At 45.3% G+C, this 24352-nt stretch overlaps 3 protein-coding genes across 4 annotated transcripts in view; all 3 read right to left on the reverse strand.

Moving 5' to 3' along the window:
- LOC122544886 (uncharacterized) overlaps positions 1–24352 on the reverse strand; it is a 195840-nt gene that overhangs the window by 164678 nt on the left and 6810 nt on the right. The gene's annotated exons all lie outside the window — the stretch shown is intronic.
- LOC148144724 (uncharacterized) lies at positions 3334–11094 on the reverse strand. 2 transcript variants are annotated; one of them, XM_087975052.1, is made up of 2 exons: positions 10995–11094; positions 3334–4941 (listed from the first exon to the last, which is right to left on the reverse strand). In XM_087975052.1, the coding sequence occupies exon 2, from the start codon at positions 4545–4547 to the stop codon at positions 3411–3413; it is 1137 nt and encodes a 378-aa protein (XP_087831178.1). In that variant the 5' UTR covers positions 4548–4941; positions 10995–11094; the 3' UTR covers positions 3334–3410. The 2 variants fall into 2 exon arrangements, with proteins under 2 accessions (XP_087831178.1, XP_087831179.1); XM_087975053.1 differs by lacking the exon at positions 10995–11094 and adding an exon at positions 5593–5727.
- Positions 13199–17881, reverse strand: LOC148144725 (uncharacterized). The gene is made up of 2 exons (XM_087975737.1): positions 17848–17881; positions 13199–15142 (listed from the first exon to the last, which is right to left on the reverse strand). Exons 1-2 carry the CDS (start codon positions 17879–17881, stop codon positions 14250–14252), a joined length of 927 nt encoding a protein of 308 aa, XP_087831863.1. The 3' UTR covers positions 13199–14249.

Consider the following 24352-nt stretch of genomic DNA (forward strand, 5'->3'; position numbering starts at 1 on the left):
TTCCATGCCTTTTTACTGGGGGGATCTGAAGCTGTAACAAAGTTGGGTCACAATAAAGGTTACCTGAACTTACCGCCAGGCTCAAGCTCTCATTAAAAGTTTTGAGCTCCAAGAGGTTTGAGTTTTAAAGCTGCTCATTTCTTTCAGCCTGCTGCACTAAGTTTCCAATGTCGTGTATCAGATGGAGCAGTGAATGAGGAGCTAGTATCGTTAGAAATTGTAAACTTTTCAGGACTGCAGGTACTGTGATGTTACATCAGCATTGTAAAGTTTCCTGGCAGCACCGGGAGGTGTGGGCTCTATTCACTAGAAATGATGTGGAGGAACCGGTGTTGGACTGGGGTGTATAAAGTTAAAATTCACACAACACCACGTTATAATCCAACAGGTTTATTTGGAAGCACTTGCTTTTGGAACACTGCTCCTTCATCAGTTAGCTGTGAGAGACGTATGAATAAAAGTGAGGGCTTGCATTTTCCTAAAACAAGGGTGGGCAGGACTTGTACAGTTAAGGATAGAGCCCTGGACCATGTTGTGAAACAGAGAAACGTTGGTGTGGAGGGGCATTCAGATACATAGTTCTTTGAAAGTTGCATCATTGGTGGACAGGGTGGTTAAGGCGGCATTTAGCACCATTGCCTTTATTGTTCCCACTACTGCGTATAGGAGTTGGGACATCATGTTGAGGTTGTACAGGATGTTGGTGAGGCCACTTCTAGAGTACTGAGTACAGTTCTGGTCACTCTGTTACTGGAAGAATACTGTGCTGTACATCTCTATGACTCTATAAAAGAGCCATTACAAATTTGATGGATCAAAGAATTACCTTTTGAGAGAGATAAATGGGAGCATCAATATTTAAGTAAACTTCCAATTTTTGTTCTCCTCCCAAAGTCTCCGTTTTGTCGGGGAGAGTGCAAGCCAGTAGGCCTTGCAACTCAACCTCATCTTGTCCTCGGAGGAGAAAGTGAGGACAGCAGATGCTGGAGATCAGAGCTGAAAATGTGTTGCTGAAAAAGCGCAGCAGGTCAGGCAGCATCCAAGGAGCAGGAGCAGAATCATTCCTGAAGAAGCGCTCATGCCCGAAACGTCATTTCTCCTGCTCCTTGGATGCTGCCTGACCTGCTGCACTTTTCCAGCAACACATTTTCAGCTCATCTTGTCCCCAACCAATATTCAAGGAAAATAAGGGATGATGAAAAATACTGGCTTTGCCAGTGATGCTCACAGTCCATAAACAAATTATGATGCTGCCATCACTGCATGTGTCAGAATTAAGTGATCAGAAAAATTCTGAACTCACACTACACACAGTTTGTGCACAATGCCATCATGTCTACTAATTCTGATCATTTCAATTGACATTCAGTCTGTACCAAATTCAGAGCAGCCACGGTTTATGTTTCATTGGCAACTCTACATGTTGACTTTCTATTATCACAATCTCTTTGACGTTGTTATATGTATTTAATCTTTAGATTGGTTGTGTCATTTAATTGTGAAACAGACTGAAAATTCACAACTTCACCAAATGCCAAAACGTTTTTATTTAGGATGTTTGGGCACTAGCACTGACAAACAAAATATCAAAGAAATACAAAGTTATCAGGAGAGATACATATCTTGTTTAACCAAATACATTGGCAGTGCAGAGAATTTCAGCAAAGTGCAATAAATATTCACTTTGTACACCTTATTCAACTCATTCAAGAATTTCAAATTGAGTTTGAGGTAATTCAAGAGCAAATGGCAACATTCGTTTGTTAATACACTCACCATTAACTCTGATAAAAATAATCTTTCAAAGTCACAATGTTTAATCCCAAACAGAGCAATTAAGTGCAAAGTTACTTTCAACCATTTGATAAAACACTGCAAATTTTATTTCATATGAAAAACAATTTTATAGTTTTGATAAGATCTTTACAAATATATTAAACAAAATAGCTTTCCTGTGTATCAATATTTACAACAGTTATGCAGCTATTATTTGGCAATTGACCAACTAATTGAAATAACTTCAGAATAAATTAGCTGCTTCATTATAATACATTAAGATATTTTAATAAAGTCATGAAAACGAAATCTTTAACACAAAGTTAAATAAAATACAAAACCATCTTACAGAATTCAATTCAAATCATATCTGTTGAATCACTAAAAGATGATGCTCAATGTACCAATGACAGACAATCACTGGTAATGAAGGAAAAACATTGTGAAGAACATATATATCTCAATTATATCTTAAATGAATATCTACTCTGTCTTGGACAACAATGACTGAAAGTTTTTTTGGCGAATTGAAACTACAATAGCAAAGCTTTAGAAAATCCATCACTGAGCCCAACCTTGAATCAATGTTTTTTTCAGGAAATCCCTTTCAGATTTCAGGCTTCTCCAGCTACAATTAGCACAAAGGGAAAGGATGAGCAATAACAATATCTAGGCTCTCACCCAAGTATTCTCCGAAGAAAAAAAAATGCATCTGGATGGGGACATGAATAAGGAAGGAATCAGAGGGATATGGGCCAAATGCTGGCAAATAGGTCACTAGATTACTTTAGGATATCTGGTTGGCCTGGACTGAAGGGTTTGTTTCTATGTGCTCATAACAGATACTCCTCTTCTGTGATCCCCAGTCATCTCCCCATACCAGCTGTACTTTTCATGAAATAATTTGACAATTGTTGACTTCTATCAACCTCTTCAATCCTGAGAAATTTCCTCTCTCTGCAAAATGTGGTTCACGTTGGCAAGTTCAATCCTCCTCCGTTCCTCAGGAACGCACTTTATAATGTGCAATGTTCTCAATAGCTGTTTAACATTCAATGGGGAAACTATTTTCAGTCCAACAGTTAGACAGAATTTCTCTGAAATGTTTATAGCAAATGCACTGTTCCACGAGAGCTCGTGGGGCCACAGTTAAAATGCTTTTAACAGCCTTTTCTTTAAATTTCCCTGCCTTCACAGGATAGAAATTTTCTCCCAAAAAATCCAGCAGTAAAATGATGATGGAGCTATCAGTAAAAATGACTCAGTTGGGTTATCCAAGGTTAGAAATGGAAGAACATCTCTCTTCCGGGAGGGAAAGAAGTGGGGGGAAGCAGGTGGAGTCAACTACACTGCAGTCGGTCTGCAGTCATGTGTAGGCCAGACCAGGGAAAGGATGCAGCTGGGACGACTGAGAGAATCCTTTCCCACAACAGCAGTTTCCTTCCGTGAAAAGGACGTGACTGAATCAGAATGGGGCTTCCCCACACCCCGCCCGATGGTTTCATTGTTACATTCTGACCTCCAGATTTCTGACCGAATTCCAAATATGCTATCTGCTGCGGTGGGATTCAAACCTGGGAGTTCCAGAACTGGGTTGGTAGCCCAGTCCATAATGGCACTCGACAGTCGCTCCTTCAATCCCCCTGCGATGGCACGTGAACTCCTTGGTGCCTCCGCAGGGTGGCTGCCCGGGTAAAGCCCTTCCCACATTCAGGACAGCTGAAGGGCCTTTCCCCCGTGTGGACCCGCTGATGCTTCACCAGGGCGGAGGAATCGCTGAAGGCCTTCCCACATTCGGGACAGGGGAATGGCCTCTCCCCCGTGTGGACACGCTGGTGCTTCAGCAGGTCAGAGGAATTGCTGAAGGCCTTCCCACACTTGGGGCAGGGGAATGGTCTCTTCCCCGTGTGGACCCGCTGGTGCTTCAGCAGGGTGGAGGAATCGCTGAAGGCTTTCCCGCACTTGGGACAGATGAAGGGCTTCTCCCCCGTGTGGACCCGCTGGTGCGTGCGCAAGTTGCCCATCTGAGTGAATCCCTTCCCACACTCAGGGCAGCAGAAAGGCTTCTCACCTATGTGGATCCGCTGGTGGATCAGCAGGACCGACGCCTGGGTAAAGCCCTTCCCACATTCGGGGCAGCTGAAGGGCCTCTCTCCTGTGTGGACCCGCTGGTGCTTCAGCAGGGAGGAGGAATTGCTGAAGATCTTGCCGCACTCTGTGCAGGGGAAAGGCCTCTCCTGTGTGTGGACCCACTTGTGGGTCTGAAGGGCAGAGGAATTGTTGAAGACCTTCCCACACTCGGGGCAGCTGAAAGGCTTCTCCCCAGTGTGGACCCGCTGGTGCGTCCGCAACTTGCCCACCTGAGTGAACCCCTTCCTGCACTCGGAACAAGGGAATGGCCTCTCCCCAGTGTGGACCCGCCTGTGGGTCAGTAGGGTGGAGGAGGTGCTGAAGGCCTTCCCACACACAGTGCAGGAGAACGGCCTCTCCCCCGTGTGGACCCGTAAGTGGGTCTGCAGGTCAGAAGAATAGCAGAAGTCCTTCCCACAATCGGGGCAGCTGAAGGGCCTCTCCCCGGTGTGGACCCATCGGTGCCTCAGTAGGGCGGAGGAATTGCTGAAGGCCTTCCCACACTTGGGGCAGGTGAATGGCCTCTCTCCGGTGTGACTGCGCCAATGTATCTCCAGGGCAGATGGAGCACGGAAGCCTTTCCCGCAGTCGCCACACTTCCATGATTCCTCCACGGGGTGGGATTCCTCAGGTTTCTCCATGGCCGAAGCTTCCGCTGTACACAAATGCGTATAGAGCCCCTCCTCACCGTGAATTCCTCTTTCCAGGACATATAGCTGTTTCTGGCTTCACACTCAAGTGCGCTGCAACAATAGGGACTTTTATCCAGTCCCATTGATGCTGAAAACGTACTCAAACAGGAACCAAAAAGCTTTGCTCCTTCTCATAGAATCACAGTCAAACATTGTTGCAGTCTCGATGGATTGAATGACTGTCAGACATTGACAACAAAGTGAGGACTGTAGTTACTGGACAGTCAGTGCTGGAAAAGCACAGCTGGTCAGGCAGCATCCGAGGAGCAGGAAAGTCGACATTTCAGGCATAAGCCCTTCATCTGTTAATTTGGAAACTTCCGTCCTCAGATCGCCAAATACTCTGTAAAAAGAGATTACAAAAGTCATCAGTGTCAGTCCAGGGTAGAAATTCAAAACAAGCATTTCTACTTTTGGGGGAACGTTCTTTTCTTTAGTTAGTCCACAAAATTGAAAGCACCATCTCACTCTCTCCCTTTCTCTCTCCCTCTGTTCTCACATTAACGTCCCTGGGAAGTGGGGGGAAAGGAGACATCAAAGCATTAACACCGACACTAGAGAGAAACTGTACATATGTTAGTAGAAAGCCAGAGTCATAGAGATACACAGCACAGAAACAGACCCTTCGGTCAATCTCTTCCGTGCCAACCTGATACCCAAAATCAATCTCGTCCCATTTGTCAGTACTTGGCCCATTCCCTCTGGACCCTTCCTATTCAAACACCCATCCAGATGCCAGCATCCACCATTTCCTCTGGCAGCTCATTCCTTACACACATCACATTCTGCATGAAAACGTTGCCCCTTAGGTCCCTTTTAAATCTTCCCCCCACCTTAAACCTATTATCTTCTGGTTCTGGACTCCCCCATCCCAAGGAAAAGCCCTTGTATATTTACCCTACTCATGCCCCTCATGCTTTTATAAAAAGTCTATAAGGTCACCCCTAAGTCTCTGGCACAGGAGGGAAAACAGCCCCATCCCATCCCTCCTCACCCGGGTAACTAAGACACATTCCTGAGTTTGCAGAGTCTGCCCCCTTCCTGGAATCACTCCAGTTGCTCCAAGTGAACAGATTTTACCCCCACTCCCTCCCAGGATGAAGAGTTGCCCAGAGGGAGGGAGTTTCACTCTGAAACGGACAGGGCCACTTCCGCGTTATGACGTCATAGATGAAGCGAGGGGGCGGGGAAAGGCCAACAGCTCCGCCCACTGCGCCTGCGCAGCCCTGCAGTTTGCAATTGGGTAATCCCTTCCTTTCAGAGAATTCCCAGAGTGTGGAAGCAGGCCACTCGGCCCAAGGAGTCCATACCGACCCTCCGAAGGGGAACCCACCTACACCCATCCCCCTATTGCCCTGACTAATGCACCTAACGTGCACATCCCTGAGCACTATGAGTAATTTAGCTTGGCCAATCCAACCTAACCTGGACAAAGTTAAAAATCAAACACCCAACAGGTTGATTTGGAAGGACTGGTGTTAACAGCGCTGCTCCTTCATCAGGTGGTTGTGGAGAATAAGATCATAAGGCACAGAGTTCATGGAAAAACATTACAGTGCCCTGCCACTGAAATTACATATTGAACAGACCTGGATTAAGTCTTTCATCGTTTAGAATGGGTTGCAGGTATCAACAATATGTAAATCCTAGAACTTCCTATCAGTTATGTGTGTGCATGCATGCATGAGGGAGAGAGAAAGTCTCTTTCCGTGCTGTATATCTCTATGTCTGTACGATAACAAATGCTTTATTTACGTTGGTGTAAATATTGTTGTAAATCATAGCTGGGTACTAATAGTTAGATGTAAGGGAGAGAGTATTCCTCAAGTAGGCAGCTCATTCTATAAGAATGCTGGGAAATCTCTATTTCTGGTTTACTTCCTAATGAACAAACATTTGGGGGTAGCACGGTGGGTCAGTGGTTAGTACTGCTACCTCACAGCACGAGGGACCTGGGTTTGATTCTGTGTGGAGTTTGCACATTCTCCCCGGGTCTGAGTGGGTTTCCACCGAGTGCTCCTGTTTCCTCCCACTGTCCAAAGTTGCGCAGGTCAGGTGAATTCGTCATGCTAAATTGCCCATAATGTTAGGTGCATTAGATAGGGGTAAATGTAGGGGAATGGGTCTGGGTGGGTTACTCTTCGGAGGGTCAGTGTGGACTTTAATAGAAGGGCCTGTTTCCATACGAAAGGAATCTAATCTAATTAAGCACGAGCACCTATATATTTAACTTTGTTTAATTTTTCTTGTTTGATTCCATGCTATGACTACACTCTTGTGTCTGATTGGTTTGAGAGACTGGAGATTGTGGGTTGGGTCTCAATTCACTGAATGTTTTATTGTTCCAGAAGTGTAAAGGGGTGGGGGTGGGGGTGGGGTCGGGGTCAAAGCTTCAGCAGAAATCCAACAGAGCTGAGAGCAGACCCACATTTTACTCTGTTGGAACAGGAAAATCAACAGAGGACATAGAAACCAGGACCTGAAATCTGAGCTGACACCAGATTACCCTGTGATCAGTGCTTTCATTAGCACCTCTCCCATTGTCTTGCTTTCCATTTGACTACCCCCCTCAATTTTCAGGATCCAATCCTTGTTATCCTGAAGCCATGTCTCCATTAGGAGTCACAGATCATAATTATTCTCTTCAATGTGTGCAATCAATCCATTCGCTTTTGTTACAATGCAGCACACATTCAGACACACCGTTTTTAGTTTCAATTTTTGTGATCTTTAGAATCCAGTTTTGATTGCTGGTATATTTACTCTCCTTGTCCCTTTCTATCATTCTCTGATGTTAATTCTCCAGATCACGACATTGCTCACTGGCCTTGATTTGGATTGGCCAGGCTAAATTGCCCAGAGTGTCCAGGGATATGCAGGTTAGGTGGGTTAGCCATGGGAAATACAGGGTTATAGTTCCATAGTAATAGAAGCAGGAGTAGGCCATTGGCTCATCGAGCCTCCTCAGCCATTCATTAAGCTCATGACTGACCTATCCATCGTCTCAGCTACTCCTACCTCCATTGTCCCAACTCCCCTTAATTCCCCTACCATTGCAAAAACCCATCCAACTGTGTCTTGAATATACTTAATGAAGCTGCCTCTCCTGATTCCTTGGCAGAAAATTCCATAGATTCACTACTCTCCAGGAAAAGCAGTTCCTCCTCATCTCTGTCCTAAATCTATTCCCCCTATTGAGTCAGAGTCTCATCTACCAGCAGAAATGACTGGATAGGGTAGGGCTTCATCCCCACAGTTCAATAAATTCTCACTTTCCAAGATGTATTCACTCATTCAGTTGCTGTCTCACAAATAAAAGATTTAATTGCAACTTCTTCTGTTCCCAGACAAGGCAAAACATCTTTGAAAGCTGCTCTGAAAGTCCAGTCTTCACAACCACATGTCTGCTTTCACCGAAGATGATTAGAGTCATACAGCACAGAAACAGACCCTTCAACCCAACTCATCTGTGCCAACAAGAAATCCTAAATTAATCTAAATCATTTGCCAGCATTTGGCCCATATCCCCCTAAACTCTTCCACTTCATATTCCCATCCAGATGCCTTTGAAATTTTGTAGTAATTGTATCAGACTCCATCACCCTCTTTGAAAACGTTGCTCCTCTGGTCCCTTTTAAATCATTCCCTCTCACCTCAAACATATGCCATCTAGTTTTGGACTCCCCTATCCTGGGTACCCATCCTATCCTGCCCCTTATAAACATCTATAAGGTCACCCCTCAACCTCCAGTGCTCCACGGAAAATTTTCACCGGCCTATTTAACCTCTTTCTGTGTCTTAAACTCTCCTACTCTGGCAACAGCCTTGAAAAACCTTTCTGAACCCATTCAAGGTTTCACAACATCTTTCCTGTAGCAGGGAGCCCAGAACTGAATACAGTATTCTAAAAGTGGCCTAACCAATGTCCTGTACAGCCACTCCATGACCTCCTAAGACTCACTTTCAAGGAACCATGAACCTGCACTCCAAGATCTCTGTTTTGTGACACTCCCCTTCACTGTGCCAGTCCTGCCTGGATTGCTTGACCAAAATGCAACACCTCATATTTCTCTAAATTAAACTCCATCTGCCACTCCTCGGTCCATTGGCCCATCCGATCAATTCTAATTTACAGCAAACTCTTTTTCCTCTCTTATTCCCTGGAAGCTGAAAATCTCCATCTCACACACTCTCCCTCCATTCTCACTTTGCTGAACCTAATACCTGCTGTACCTCATCCTGAAGGGTCTGGTTCATGCTGATTAACAGGTGGCACAAAGGTAGTTCCTTTTTTGACTAAAAGCTTTTCCCTGGCTCAAGGAGACTCTGTCCATGACTTTTTCAGAGAGGTAATAAACCAGCCGAGTTCTGATCAGTCTGGTTTGAACGTGGATGAAATGGATTTTGAAAGGCCTTTTGTTGATATGTAAACAGGTGTGACTTCAGGCCAAATTGGTCATGTTTTAGAAGTGACCTGTATAAAGAAAGGGGAGTGAGCTGAGCAGTTTTAGTTCAGTATTCAACTGGTTGGCAGTTCAACAGGGAGCTATGTGGAAACTCTCTCTCTTTTCGCCTCTCAACTTCAACCTATAAGCAGGTGTTCCATTTATACTGGTTTTCAAAGGGAGTTGGCTTATTGGGACTGTTGTGTATATTCAGAACAGCATAACTGAGTCTAGTTGGCAAGGTTGAGTTCTGTAGGGTTTTCTTTATTCTGATCTTTGTGTTTCATTGTGTAATTTTGTGAATAAAATTTTGTCTGTTTTAAAATCTAGTAGTCAACCGAGCTAACTTACTCCAGGTAATTTTCACTGTGCACTTACCAAATCAAATTGCAAAGTTAAGGTCTGGGGCTGCCTGCTTAAGAATGTTTTGAGTGGTCTGGCTTAGTCCATAACACAGGCCCACACTCTCACTCAGGGGAGATATAATTGAAACATACAGAACATTGAAAGGCCTAAACAAAGTGGGCATTGGGAAGATGTTTCCATTGGTGGGAGAGACCAGAGACTAGAAAAGGGAAGACCTTTTAGAAAGGAGATAAAGGAGAAACTTTTCAGCCAGAGAGTGGTGAATCTGTGGAATTTATTGCAACATGAGGCTGTGGAGGCTAGGTCACTGAGGGTATTTAAAACTGAGATAGATAGGTTCTTGAGTATCAAGGGGATCAAGGGTTACGGGGAGGAAGTGGGAGAATGAGGTTGAGAAACTTATCAACCACAGTTGTGTAGTATGAGCAGACTTGATGGGCTGAATGGCCTAATTTCTGCTCCTATGTTTTATGATCTCTTGCTGTCTTGGACACAGTGTGAGAGAATTGGGAGCAGGAGTAGGCCATTTGGTCTTTTGAGCATGCACCAGCACTGAACAGATCATAACTGGATATGAATATACCTACATCTAAGTATAGGCTGGGACTTTTTTCACAGGAGCACAGGAGTTGAGAAGTTTATAAAACCAAGAGGGTTGTCAATGAGGTGAGTGGCTGGTGCTGTTTCCTTCAGATGGGGGTTTCAAGATTAGGGAGCAAACTTTTAAGGAGAGAGGAGAAAGATTTTAAAAAGACATGAGGAACACCTTTTTTTGAAAGAGAGTAGTTTGTGTGTGAAATCAATGTCCTAAGGAAGTGGTGGATATAGGTACAGTAACAACATTTAAAAGACATTTGGATAAGTACATGAGTAGGAAAGGTTCAGAGGGATATGGGCCAAACTACATGAGACTAGTTTAGTTTGTGAATATATTCAGCATGGACTAGTTGGACTGAAGTGTCTGTTTCTGTGCTGTATGACTCTGTAACTGTTCTGTACTGGTCTTAAAACTATTATTTTTGCCTTCCCCCATCACCATCCACTTTTTTGTTGTTCAGAAATCAGATGAACGCAGGCTTGAATATATTCAATGGCTGCCTGATCACAGAAAGCAATCCCAACTTCTGAACTCTTGCTAATATACCACTTGCCTTGATGATTGCCAGTCTGACAACTGGCAGTGACTGGTGTGGAAGGATGTTGAGGCCCCTTTGTACATCCACACATCATTCCTGACGAAGGGCTCGTGTCCAAATCACCAACAATCCTGGTCCTCGGATACTGCTTGACCTGCTGTGCTTTTCCAGCACCACACTTTTCGACTCTAATCTCCAGCATGTGCAGTCCTCACTTTGTCCACATCCCACTATATCACCATTTAAACAATGCACCTTTTTTCTGCATTTTCTTCCACAGCAAAGGCAAAATCATCACATTGTGGTAACGCGTTTGCCAATGGAGACACAGACCTGAACCAACGCTTGCAGAGTCTGTTCCCCCAACCCCCGATTCACCCCATTTCCTTTCAGTTGCTGCAAGTCAACAACTGAATCTCAGAATTTAGAAAAGAGAGTGCGGTACTCACAGATGTTGGACAGAGGAAGGAGGTTGCAGTCTGGGGTGAAGTTCAATCTTTATTCAGAGAGAGAGGAGCAACAACAGCAACTTCCGAAACTCATGCTCCAACTTCCGCATTCACACAATAGGGGCGCTCTGATTGGCAGGAGGACCAGTCTCTTTCCGGTCCTCCATGCTTCCTATTGGTCCATCAAAAGAAGGGCGCGAGCCGCGTGCGCGGACACCGAGCAGCTGGCGCAGTTTTCTTGCTGACTCCGAGGAGCATGCGCAGTGCTTGCTGCCACAGAGACGCTGGAGACCCTGGGAGGTGGTATTACTGACAGATTTGAAGTGTCCAATTGCCAATAGGAGAAAAAAGGCTGGAGCCACTTTCTTTGCCCCATCTGTGGCTCGACTTCTTAGTTCTTTTGCATTTGTTTGGCTGCTCAACTTTTGTATATCTTTTCCCCGGGGTCGGGGTCCTAAACGAGAGGGCATAGGTTTAGGGTAAGTGGGGAAAGATTTGAGAGAAAAATAGTGTGAAAGTTAACTGGCCTTAAGAATTGCCCTCTTTACACCCCAACAAAAATAGATTGTTCACAGCCTATTGGATCACTCAGTGGGAAGAATGTTGTGAAACGTGAAAGGGTTGAGAAACGACTTGTAAGGATGTTGTTAGGTTTGGAGCTACAGGGAGAGGCTGAAAAGGCTGGGACTGTTTTCTCTGGAGTATTGGAAGCTGAGGGGGTAACCTTATAGAGGTTTTTAAAATCATGAGGGGCATAGATAATGTAAATAGACAAGGTATTTCCCCTGGGGCGGGGAGGTCCAGAAGTAGAAGTAGTTTAGGGTGAGGGGGGGAAAACTTAAAAGTGTCCTATGGGGCAACTTGTTTCACGTAGAGAGTGGTGCGTAAATTGAATGAGCTGCCAGAGGAAGTGATACAATTACAACATTTATAAGGTATCTGGATAGGGACATGAATAGGAAGGTTTACAGGGATATGGGCAAAGTGCTGGCAAATGAGACTAGGTTAATTTAGGATATCTGGTCGGTCAGAACCAAAGGCTTTGTTTCTGTGCTCTACAATTCTATGATTCTTTTTTGACATAGTCTGAGCCAATTTCACAAGACTAGGAATAGGCCATTCACCCATTACAGCCTGTCCTCACCTGTGGCCTAACTGCACATATTTCAATGTGAGTTTCAAAAGATGTCTGCAGCTTTTTTTATGAAATTGAACATGCTTTAATAATGTTTCTGAATATATCATTTTAGCTATTCTTAATTTTAAAAATAAGCCATTTCCCAGGTAGAGTCACCACCATCCATTCTCTCTCCCTCTTCTTATCGGTTCCTGAATCCTGGCACCAGGCAGACACCAATGTAATCTGGCCTCCAGCTGGCAACTGCAGAGAACGGAGACAATCCCTGACCCAATCAGAAGGCTGTCCTGAGGGGAATGACTGTCTCCCAGAATAAAGTGTCCGGTTAAGATCCCCCCACCCACCACCACCACCACCACCACCACCACCACCACCGTGTCTGCAGCCTGGCTTCCAGCTGAATCTATCTGAGCCGAAGGTCCTCCAGCGTGTGTTTACCCTGGATGATAGCATCCAGAGCCTCCCACCTTCTATGACACTCTATCCTCTCCAATGTGTGTTATGTCACTGCTTAACTGTTTTCAGTGGCTGAGCAGAGGTTGATGGCCAAGTTCATAACCCATGAGGATAACCTTGGGTGACCCCACTCCACCCTACACTCTCTCACCCTCACACAGACCCTCTCTCATACACATGGTCTCTCTCAGACACACACAAATCCACCAGTGCACACACCCTCTCACAGGCTCATACTCCATCATACAAAAACACACACTCACACTACTCTCTCATGCACGCACATACATACATGTCCATGGGATGAATTTGCGTTTGCAGTATTATATTTGCAGATAGATTCAACGCGTGCTTTTTGTGGAAAAATCGGCAGGCAGTTAATGAAAGCAATCAATCCATGTAATATTTTATCAACTCATACTTTGGAAATAGAACCAGTCTGATTCAAGTTTGGGATACAGACAGACCGAACCTCTCACCTTTCATGCATTGTCTGAGCTGAGATGTTACCTATTTTTATAAAACCTTAAGTCATCTTGAGAACATGAATTAAAAGTGGTTCTGGGATTTACATATTAATGAACAGAAACCTGCAACCCATTCGAAAAGATGGAAGACTTAACAGCAATCAAGGTTTGTTCAATATATCCTATCAGTTGCATGACACTGTGATCTTTTGCTATAAAATCTGTGTCTTCTGATCCTGCTCCACAGCTACCTGATGAAGGAGCAGTGCTCTGAAAGCTAGTGCTTCCAAATAAACCTGTTGGACTATAACCAGGTGTTGTGAGATTTTAACTTTGTGCACACCAGTCCAACACTGACACCTCCACAACGTTTCTGGTGAACACTTCCGCCAGGAAACTTTACACTGCTGATAAAACATTGCAGTGCCTGCATTCCTAAAAAATTTACAATTTCTAATGATACTAGCTACTCATTCACTGCTCCATCTGATACATGACATTGGAAATTTAGCGCAGGAAGCTGAAAGAAATGAGCAGCTTTTAAACAAAAACCTCTTGGAGCTCAAAGCTTTCAATGAGAGTCTGAGCCCGGCAGTAAGTTCAGGTAACCTTTATTGCGACCCAACCTCGTTACAGCTTCGGATCCCCCCAGCAAAAAGGTGTAGAAAAAGTATCTTTTTTTTTAAAAAACAGCTCAAGGTCAAAGCGCACACACTTCTCCCCCCGCCCCCTCACCCCCACTTTCTTTACTATTTGTCAGCACAGAGTTGCCCTTTTGTAATTGAATCCTTGGTATAGCAATAAACTAGAAGTATTACCTCATGCACCAATTTAAACCCATACCTTGTCTCCAAGTAGGTTTCTCCCCCCTCATCGGCTGGAGTAGGGGGGGTGGGGGGGAAGGAGTGCAGAATAGTCAACCAGACTGCTGTGGGTCTGGAGTCACGTGTAAGCCAGTCCAGGTAAAGGATGCACTGGGACAAGTGAGTGAATCCGTTCCCACATCAGCAGTTTCCTTCCCATAAAAGGTTGTGAGTGAATCAGATGGGGGTTGCCCCTCCCCTCCCTGACAATTGTTTCGTTGTTAGATTCTGAACTCGATTTCTAACCAAATTCCAATTCCGCCATGTGCCTTGGCAGCTCCCGGAACTGGGTTGATAGTCCAGTCAATAAAGGCACTCAGCCGTTGCTGTTTTAAACCCCCTGCGATGGCATGTGAACTCTCTGGTGTCTCTGCAGGTGGGAGGAGCGGCTAAAGCTCTTCTCGCACTGATAGCAGGTGAATGGTCTCTCCCCTGTGTGGACCCGCTGGTGCCTCAGCAGGTCAGAGGCCTGGGTAAAGCCCTTCTCGCACTCTGGGCAGCTGAAGGGCCTCTCTCCCGTGTGGACCCGCTGGTGCTTCAGCCTGTCGGAGGAACTGTTGAAGGTCTTCCTGCACTCTGTGCAGGGGAATGGCCTCTCCCCAGTGTGGACCCGCTGGTGGGTCAGCAGGGCGAAGGAATTGCTGAAGCCCTTCCAGCACTCGGTGCAGAGGAACAGCCTCTCCCCAGTGTGGACCTGACGGTGGGCAAACAGGGTGGAGGTCTGGGTAAAGCCCTTCCCGCATGTGGAGCACCTGAAGGGCCGCTCCCCCGTGTGGACCCACCGGTACCTCAACAGGTCAGAGCAATTGCTGAAGGCCTTCCCACACTCGGGGCAGCTGAAGGGCCTCTCCCTGGTGTGGACCCGCCGGTGCCTCACTAAGTCGGAGGAATTGCTGAAGGCCTTCCCGCACTCTGTGCAGGGGAATGGCCTTTCCCCGGTGTGACTGTGACGATGAATCGCCAGAGCAGATGGGAAACGGAAGCCTTTCCCACAGTCGCCACACTTCCACGGTTTCTCCACGGGGCGGGATTCCTCAGGTTTCTCCATGGCCAAAGCTTCAGCCGCACACAACACGTGTAGAGCTCCTCCCCTCCGTGAATTCCTCTTCCCAGGCTTTATAACTGTTTCAGGCTCCACACTCAGTGCACTCCAACAGTAGGGTCTCTCATCCAGTCCCACAGATGCCGAGAACGGACTGAAACAGGAACCAAAACGTTTTGCTCCTTCTCACAGAATCAGTCAAAAATGTTTGTGGTCCCGATGGATTGAGTGACTGTCAGACATTGACGTCGAAGTGAGGACTGCAGACACTGGAGAGTCAGTATCGAAAAGTGCGGCACTGGAAAAGCACAGCAAGTCAGGCAGCACCTGAGGAGCAGGAGGGTCGACATTTTGGGCATAAGTTCTTCATCTGTTGATTTTGAAACTTCCGTCTTCAGATCTTCAAATACTCTGTCAAAAGAGATTACAAAATTCATTACTGTCAGTCCAGAATAAAAATTTAGAACAAGCAATTTGTTTGTGTTGTTATTCCACAAAATTGAAAGCACTATCCCACACTCTCTCCTCTCCCCGCCCTCCATTCTAACTCATTCTCCTGAAGGTGTTGATTCAGGATCTTATAGGGGCAGAAAAGCAAAGACGTCAAGACTGACATCTCTGAGTTTTGGATAACTCCACCTGAAATTTAATATCTTTCACAACACTGGGATATTGCTGAGAGTGAGCAGGTCGGATTTTGGGAAGCAAAAAAATCTCAATTCAGGGTAAATCTGCAATGCAGCTTTTTGAAGAACAACCAGACAAAATGGTTAACATTCCCAGGAAGTGGGGGGGTAAGCAAAATGAGACATCAAGGCATTGACACCGCCACCAGAGAGAAACTGAACATAGACATGACAAACATTTGTGGAAAGCCAGAGTCATCGAGATGTACAGCACAGAAACAGACACTTCGGTCAAATTCCTCTGTGCCCAACCAGATATCCAAAATTAATCTCGTCCCATTTGCCAGCGCTTTGTCCATAACCCTTTGAACCCTTCCTTTTCATACACTCATGCTGATGACTTTTAAATATTGTCATTGTACCAGCCTTCACCACTTCCTTTGGCAGCTCATTCCATACATGCACCATCCTCTGCGTAAAAATGTTGCCCCTTAGGTCTCTTTGCAGTCTCCCTCCCCCTGCCCTCACCTTAAATCTATTACCCTCGAGTTCTGGACTCCCCATCCCAAGGAAAAGACCTCATCTATTTACCCAATCCATGCCCCTCATGATTTTAAAAAAGTCTATCAGATTACTCCTCACACTCTGATGCACTAGGAAAACAGTAGCACCCTATCCTTCCAACCCTCCTTCCCCGGGTAATTAAGACACATATCTGAGTTTGCAGAGTCTGCTCCCTCCCTGGGTTCACTCCAGTTGCTACAAGTGAACAAATTTCTTTCTCCCCACACTCCACCCACGGCTTCCCCCCTCTCCCCCTTCCTGAACAGTTAACAAAACTCCCTTCTCTTCAGAGAACCCTCACTGTTCTAAGAAGTCCACACCAACCTCCAAATGGCAACCTCACCACACCCATTCCCCTACTCCTATTGCTCTACATTTACCCATTGACAAATACATCTAACCTGCACATCCCTGGGCACTGTGGGTAATTTAGCACCGCCAATCCACCCTAACCTGCACATCCCTGGGCACTATGGGTAATTTGGCCTGGCCAATCAAACCTTACCTGGACAAAGTTAAAAATCATAACACCAGGTTGTCATCCAATGGGTTTATTTGGAAGCACTAGCATTTGGAGCACTGCTCCTTCATCAGGTGGCTGTGGAGTGTAAGATCATAAGACACAGAATTTCTGGAAAAGCATTACAGTGTCCTGGCATTGAAATGATAGATTGAACAAATCTGGATCGTTAAGTCTTTCATCTTTTACAATGGATTGCAGATATCATTAATATGTAAATCCCAGAACTTCCTGTAAGGCACCTTCCCAGGATAACTTTAAGGCTTTATAACAAAAGGAGACACCTCTGCTCAAACAATGCATTAAAGGTGTAAGGTCAGAATTTGTCTGTATCCTAGTGTAGAGTCAGACTGGTTCTATTTCCAATGTGGAATTTACAAACTATTACATATATTAACCGCCTGCAGATTGTGCATTTTTTGAGGAAAATAGAATGCATATGCAAATATCATTCTGCAAACACAAATTCACCCCCATGGACTTCTGCATGTGTGTGCATGAGAGAGAGAAAAAGTCTGTTTCCATGCTGTATATCTCAATGTCAATTTGACAACAGATACTTTTTTTTCTGTTGGTATAAATATTGTTGTAAATCATAGTGGGTACTAATAGCTCGATGTAAGGGTGAGAGAATTCCTCAAATAAGGCACTGTAGGAATCCTGGGAGAATAGTATTTCTGGTTTACTTCCTATTGAACAATATAAAGCACAAGCACCTACTGATTTCTAATTTTGGTTCACATTTCTTGTTTTATTCCCTGCTATGACGACACTCGCTGTCTGGATGGTTAACAGGCTGGGAGATTGTGGGTCTGGATTGACTTATTGTTCCGGAAGGTGTTAAAAGAAAAAGGTGGTCAAAGCATCAGCAGAAATCCAGGAAGGGTGAGAAATCAGGACCTGAAATCTGAGCTGACACCAGATTCCCTGTGATCAGTGCTTTGATTACCTGTGCACCCTCTACCTTTATCACCTCCTCAATATTGAGGATCCAATCCTTGTCATCCTGGAGCCATATCTCTGTAAGGAGTCCCATATTTTAATTGAAGGAGTTCCCTTCAACGTGTGCAGTCAATTCATTCGCTTTTGCTGCAATGCAGCACACATTCAGACAAACCATTTTTAGTTTCAGTTTTTGTGACCTTTAGAATCCAGTTTCGATTGCTAGGACATTTACTCTCCATGTCTTTCTGTCGTTCTCGGATGTTCATTTTTCACATCACTGTATTGCTCACTGGCCTGGATTTGGATTGGCCATGCTAAATTGTCCATAGTATCCAGAGATGTGCAGGTTAGGTGGGTTAGCCATGGGAAATGCAGGGTTAGAGTTTCATAGTAATAGAAGCAGGAGTAGGTCATTTGTCCTGTCGAGCCTGCTTCGCCATTCATTTAGATCATGATTGATCTCTCCATTGTCCCAGCTTCTCCTCCCTGCATTGTCCCAACTACCCTTAATACCTTTACCATGCAAAAACCCATCTAACTGTGTCCTGAATATACTCAATTAAGCTGCCTCTACTGCTTCCCTGGGCAGAGAGTTACATAAATTCACGATTCTCTGGGAAAAGCAGTTCTTCCTCATCTCTATCCTAAAACTACTCCAACTAATCTTGAGGTCTGGTCTCACCTACCAGCAGAAATGACTGGATAGGGTAGGGTTTCATCCCCACAGTGCAATGAAATCCCACTTTCCACAAAATCTCAGATGTACTCACTCACTCAGGTGCTATCTCATAAATGAAAGATTTCATTGTAACTTCTTCTGCTCCCAGTAAGGACAAAACATCTTTGAAGGCTGCTCTGAAAGTCCAGTCTTCACAATGACACTTCTGGTTTCACCAAAGACCAGACAGTCATACAGCACAGAAACAGTCCAACTCATATATGCCGCCCAGATATCCTAACTTAATCTCGTCCCATTTACCAGCATTTGGCCCATATCCCTCTAAATGCTTCCTATTCTTGTACCCATCCAGATGCCTTTTAAATGCTGTCATTGTATCAGGCTCCACCCCTTCCTGTGACAGCTTATTCAATACATACACCACATTCCGTGTGAAACAAGTTGCCCTTCATGTCCCTTTTAAATCATTCCCCCCTCACCTCAAACATTTGCTCTCTAGTTTTGCATTCACCCTATCCATGCCCCTTATAAACATTTATAAGGTCACCCCTGAAGGTCCGATGCTCCAGGAAAATATCCCTGACCGATTCAGCCTCTCTCTGTAGATCAAACCCTCCAACTCTGACAATAGCCTTTCAAGTCTTTTCTGACCCCTTTCAAAGTTTCACACCATCTTTCCTGTAGCAGGGAGACCAGAACTGAATGCAGTATTTTAAAACTGGCCTAACCAATGTCCTGTACAGCCACAACACTTTCAAGGAACAATGAATCTGCACTCCAAGGTCTCTTTGTTCTGAAACACTCTTAACTGTGCTGCCTGGATTGCCTTACCATAATGCAAACATCACATTTCCCTAAATTAATCTCCATCTGCCACTCCCTGGCCCATTGCCCCATCCAATCAATTCTAATTTATAGCAAACTCTCTGTAATTCTTATTCCCTGGAAGTACAAAATCTCTATCCCACATACTCCCTCCATTCTGACTTTGCTGAACCTAATCCCTGCTGTACCTCATCCTGAAGGGTCTGGTTCATGCTGATTAACCGGGCCACACTCAGGGGAATCTAATTGAAACAAACAGAATACTCAATGGCCTGGACGAGTTGATGTTGGGAAGATGTTTCCATTGGAAGGAGAGACTAGCAGCCGAGGGCACAGCCTTAGAGTAGGGGAAGACCTTTCAGAATGGAGATTAGGAGAAATTTCTTTAGCCAGAGTGGTGAACTGATGGAATTCATTGCCACAGAAGGCTGTGGAGGCCAGGTAACTGAGGATAGTTAACACTGAGACAGAAACAGTTCTTGAGTATCAAGGGGATCGAGGGTTACAGGGAGAAAACAGGAGAATGGGGCTGAGACACTTATCAGCTGCAGACCCAGTGGGCTGAATGGCTTAATTTCTGCTCTTATGAATAGGAAAGGTTCAGAGATATATAGGCCAAACAAGATAGGACTAGTTTAGTTTATGAATGTAGTCAGCATGAAATCAAGTATCTGTTTCTGTGCTGTATGATTCTGTAACTGTTCTTAAAACCATTTTTTCTGTTCCCTCATAACCATCCACTTCATTGTTGTTCAAAAATCAGATGAACTCAGCCTTGAATATATTCAATGACCTCCTAACCGCAGGAATGCCCCACCCCACTTCTGAACTCAATTCCTCTTGCTAATACACCACTTGCCCTGCTGACTGCTTAGTGCACCTGTCTGACAACGGGTATTGACTGGTGTAGAAAGACACTGAAACCTCTGTACATCCACATAACGTTCCTGATGAACGGCTCGTGTCCAAAACGTCAACTCTCCTGGTCCTCGGATGCTGTCTGACCCGCTGTTGTTTTCCAGAGTCACACCTGTCAACTCTGATCTCCAGCATCTGCACTCCTCACTTTCTCCATATCCCAACATGTCACCATTAAAACAATGCACCTCCTTTCTGCTTTCTCACATTGTGGTAATGCATTTGCCATGTGTTTGCCAATTGAGACACAAATCTGGACCAACATTTCGAGACAAAAAAAAAGTGAGTACTGCAAATGCCGGAGATTAGAGTCGAGAGTGTGGTGCTGGAAAAGCACGCAGGTCAGGCAGCATCTGAGGAGCAGAAAAACGTCGATTTTCTTGCTCCTCGGACGCTGCCTGACCTGCTATGCTTTTCCAGCACCACACTCTCGACCAATATTTCTACACTCTGTCCCCTCCCTGAATTCACTCCCTTTCCTTTCAGTTGTTGCAAGTCAACAATTGAACGCCAGAATGATAAAAAAAAAAGTGGAATAGGTGGCGAGAAAAGAGAGTGCTGTACTCACAGTTGTTGGACAGAGGAAGAAAGTTGCAGTTTGGGGTAAAGCTCAATCTTCATTCAGAGAGACAGGAGCAGCAGCAGCAACTTCAGAAGCTCATTATCCAACTTCCGCATTCAGGCAATAGCGGTGCTCTGATTGGCAGGAGGACAAGACACCTTCCGGTCCTCCCGAGTTTCCTATTGGTACATCGAAAGTAGGTCATGAGTCGTTTGTGTGTACAACCAGGAGCATGCACAGTCTTTTGCTGACACCAGTGGACATGCGCAGTACTTGCTGACACCAGGGGACATGCGCAGTACTTGCTGACACCGAGGGGCATGCGCATTATGCTCTTCAGAGATGCTTACGTTACTGACAGATTTGAAGTGTCCAATTGGACCGCATTCTGGGGAAGGTGGGACCTGTACAAGCAGGACGGGTTGCACCTGAACCAGAAGGGCACCAATATCCTGGGGGGTAGGTTTAAACTAATTTGGCAGGGGGATGGGATCCGGACTTGTAGTCCAGCAAGTAGGCTAGCTGTTTGTCAGGATGTCCAAGAATGTAGGGAGGCTATGAAGAAGGAAGCACAGACAGGGAATACTTGCGGACACAGATGGGTTCAAATGTGTATACTTCAACGCAAGGAGTATCAGAAATAAGGTGGGTGAACTTAAGGCGTGGATCGGTACCTGGGACTACGATGTTGTGGCCATCACAGAAACGTGGATAGAAGAGGGACAGGAATGGTTATTGGAGGTTCCTGGTTACAGATGTTTCAGTAAGATTAGGGAGGGTGGTAAAAAAGGGGGGGGGGTGGCGTTGCTAATTAGAAATGGTATAACGGCTGCAGAAAGGCAGTTTGAGGGGGATCTGCCTTTGGAGATAGTATGGGCTGAAGTCACAAATAGGAAAGGTGCAGTCACCTTGTTGGGTGTTTACTATAGGCCCCCCAATAGCAGCAGAGATGTGGAGAAACAGATTGGGAAACAGATTTTGGAAAGGTGCAGAAGCCACAGGGTAGTAGTCATGAGCGATTTCAACTTCCCAAATATTGATTGGGAGCTCTTTAGATCAAATAGATTGGATGGGGCGGTGTTTGCGCAGTGTGTCCAGGAAGCTTTTCTAACTAGTATGTAGATTGTCCGACCAGAGGGGAGACCATATTGGATTTGGTACTCGGTAATGAACCGGGACAAGTGATGGGCTTGTTAGTGGGTGAACATTTTGGTGATGGTGACCACAATTCTGTGACTTTCACCTTGGTTATGGAGAGAGATAGGTGCGTGCAACAGGGTAGGTTTTACAATTGGGGGAAGGGTAATTATGATGCTGTAAGACAGGATCTGAGGAGCATAAGTTGGGAGCATAGGCTGTCAGGGAAGGATGTCGTGGAAATGTGAAACTTTTTCAAGGAACAGATACGACGTGTCCTTGATATGTATGTACCTATCAGGCAGGAAAGAGATGGTCGTGTGAGGAAACCTTGGTTGACGAGTGAGGTTGAATGTCTTGTAAAGAGGAAGAAGGAGGCTTACATAAGGTTGAGGAAACAGGGTTCAGACAGAGCAGTGGAGGGATACAGGATAGCCAGAAGGGACCTGAAGAAAGGGATTAGGAGAGCTAAGAGAGGGCATGAAAAATCTTTGGCGAATAGGATCAAGGATAACCCAAAGGCATTTTATGCGTATGTGAGAAACATGAGAATGACGAGAACGAGGGTAGGTCCGATCAAGGACAGTAGTGGGAGACTGTGTATTGAGTCGGAAGAGATAGGAGATGTTTTGAATGAGTACTTTTCTTCAGTATTGACGAACGAGAGGAACCGTATTGTTGAAGAGGAGAGTGTGAAACGGACTGGTAAGCTAGAGGAGATACTTGTTAGGAAGAAAGATGTGTTGGACATTTTGAACAACTTGAGGATAGACAAGTCCCCCGGGGCCTGACGGGATATATCCTAGATTATGTGGGAAGCAAGAGAGGAAATTGCAGTACCATTGGCAATTATCTTTTCACCTTCACTGTCAACGGGGGTGGTACCAGGGGACTGGAGAGTGGCGAATGTTGTGCCCTGTTCAAAAAAGGGAATAGGGATAACCCCGGGAACTACACGCCAGTTAGTCTTACTTCGGTGGTAGGCAAAGTAATGGAAAGGGTACTGAGGGATAGGATTTATGAGTATCTGGAAAGACACTGCTTGATCAGGGACAGCCAGCACGGATTTGTGAAGGGTAGGTCTTGCCTTACAAGTCTTGTGGAATTCTTTGAGGAGGTGACCAAGCATGTGGATGAGGGTAGAGCAGTGGATGTAGTATACATGGATTTTAGTAAGGCATTTGATAAGGTTCCGCTTATGCGGAAAGTCAGGAGGTATGGGATAGAGGAAAATTTGGCCAATTGGATAGAAAACTGGCTAACCGGTCGAAGTCAGAGAGTGGTGGTAGATGGCAAATATTCAGCCTGGAGCCCAGTTACAAGTGGAGTTCCGCAGGGATCAATTCTGGGTCCTCTGCTGTTTGTAATTTTTATTAATGACTTGGATGAGGGAGTCGAAGGATGGGTCAGTAAATTTGCAGATGATACGAAGATTGGTGGAGTTGTGGATAGTGAGGAGGGCTGTTGTCGGCTGCAAAGAGACTTGGATATGATGCAGAACTGGACTGAGGAGTGGCAGATGGAGTTCAACCCTGCCAAGTGTGAGGTTGTCCATTTTGGAAAAACAAATAAGAATGCGGAATACAGGGTTAACGGTAGGGTTCTTAGTGGAGGTGGAGGAACAGAGGGATCTTGGGATCTATGTTCATAGATTTTTGAAAGTTGCCACTCAGGTGGATAGAGCTTGTAAGAAGGCCTGTGGTGTATTAGCGTTCATTAGCAGAGGGACTGAATTCAAGAGTCGTGAAGTGATGTTGCAACTGTACAGGACTTTGGTTAGGCCACATTTGGAGTACTGTATGCAGTTCTGGTCGCCTCACTTTAGGAAAGATGTGGAAGCTTTGGAGAGGGTGCAGAGAAGATTTACCAGGATGTTGCCTGGAAAGGAGAATAGGTCGTACGAGGATAGGTTGAGAAGGCTAGGCCTTTTCTCGTTGGAACGGCGAAGGATGAGGGGTGACTTGATAGAGGTTTATAAGATGATCAGAGGAATAGATAGAGTAGGCAGTCAGAAACTTTTTCCCCGGGTGCAACAGAGTGTTACAAGGGGACATAAATTTAAGGTGAAGGGTGGAAGGTATAGGGGAGATGTCAGGGGTGGGTTCTTTACCCAGAGAGTGGTGGAATGCGCTGCCTGTGGGAGTGGCAGAGTCAGAATCTTTGGTGACCTTTAAGCAGCAATTGGATAAGTACATGGATGGGTGCTTACGCTAGGACAAATGTTCGGCACAACATCGTGGGCCGAAGGGCCTGTTCTGTGCTGTATTGTTCTATGTTCTAAATGCCAATCGGAGGAAAAAAAAAGTTGAACCACAATTTGTTCCCCCCTGTGGCTCGACATTGTATTCCTTTTGCATTTTGGCTGGCTGCTCAACTTTTGTATATCTTTTCCCTCGGTTAGGGGAGTCACAAACTGGAGGGCATAGGTTTAGGTTGAGTGGGGAAAGATGAGGGACCAAAGGATGAGAAAAAACGTGAGACATTTAATTTATCTCAAGAAATGCCAGAACTAGAGGACATTAGTTTTGGGTGATTGGGGAAAGGTTTAAAAGGGACCTGAGGGGTAACTTGTTTCACGCAGAGGATGGCAAATGTACTGAATGAGCTACCGGAGTG

Source organism: Chiloscyllium plagiosum, unplaced genomic scaffold (assembly GCF_037043375.1).
Source record: "Chiloscyllium plagiosum isolate Xiang-an unplaced genomic scaffold, Cpla_swu_hap1 HiC_scaffold_27, whole genome shotgun sequence".
Taxonomy (NCBI): Eukaryota; Metazoa; Chordata; class Chondrichthyes; order Orectolobiformes; family Hemiscylliidae; genus Chiloscyllium; species Chiloscyllium plagiosum.

Coding starts and splice junctions, on each gene's coding strand:
- LOC148144724 (XM_087975052.1), bottom strand. CDS start 4,547: ATGGAGAAACCTGAGGAATCCCACCCCGTGGAGGAATCATGGAAGTGT.
- LOC148144725 (XM_087975737.1), bottom strand. CDS start 17,881: ATGAACATCCGAGAACGACAGAAAGACATGGAGA. Junction 15,143..17,847: donor ACGACAGAAAGACATGGAGA/GTAAATGTCCTA, acceptor TTCTGTGAGAAG/GAGCAAAACGTTTTGGTTCC.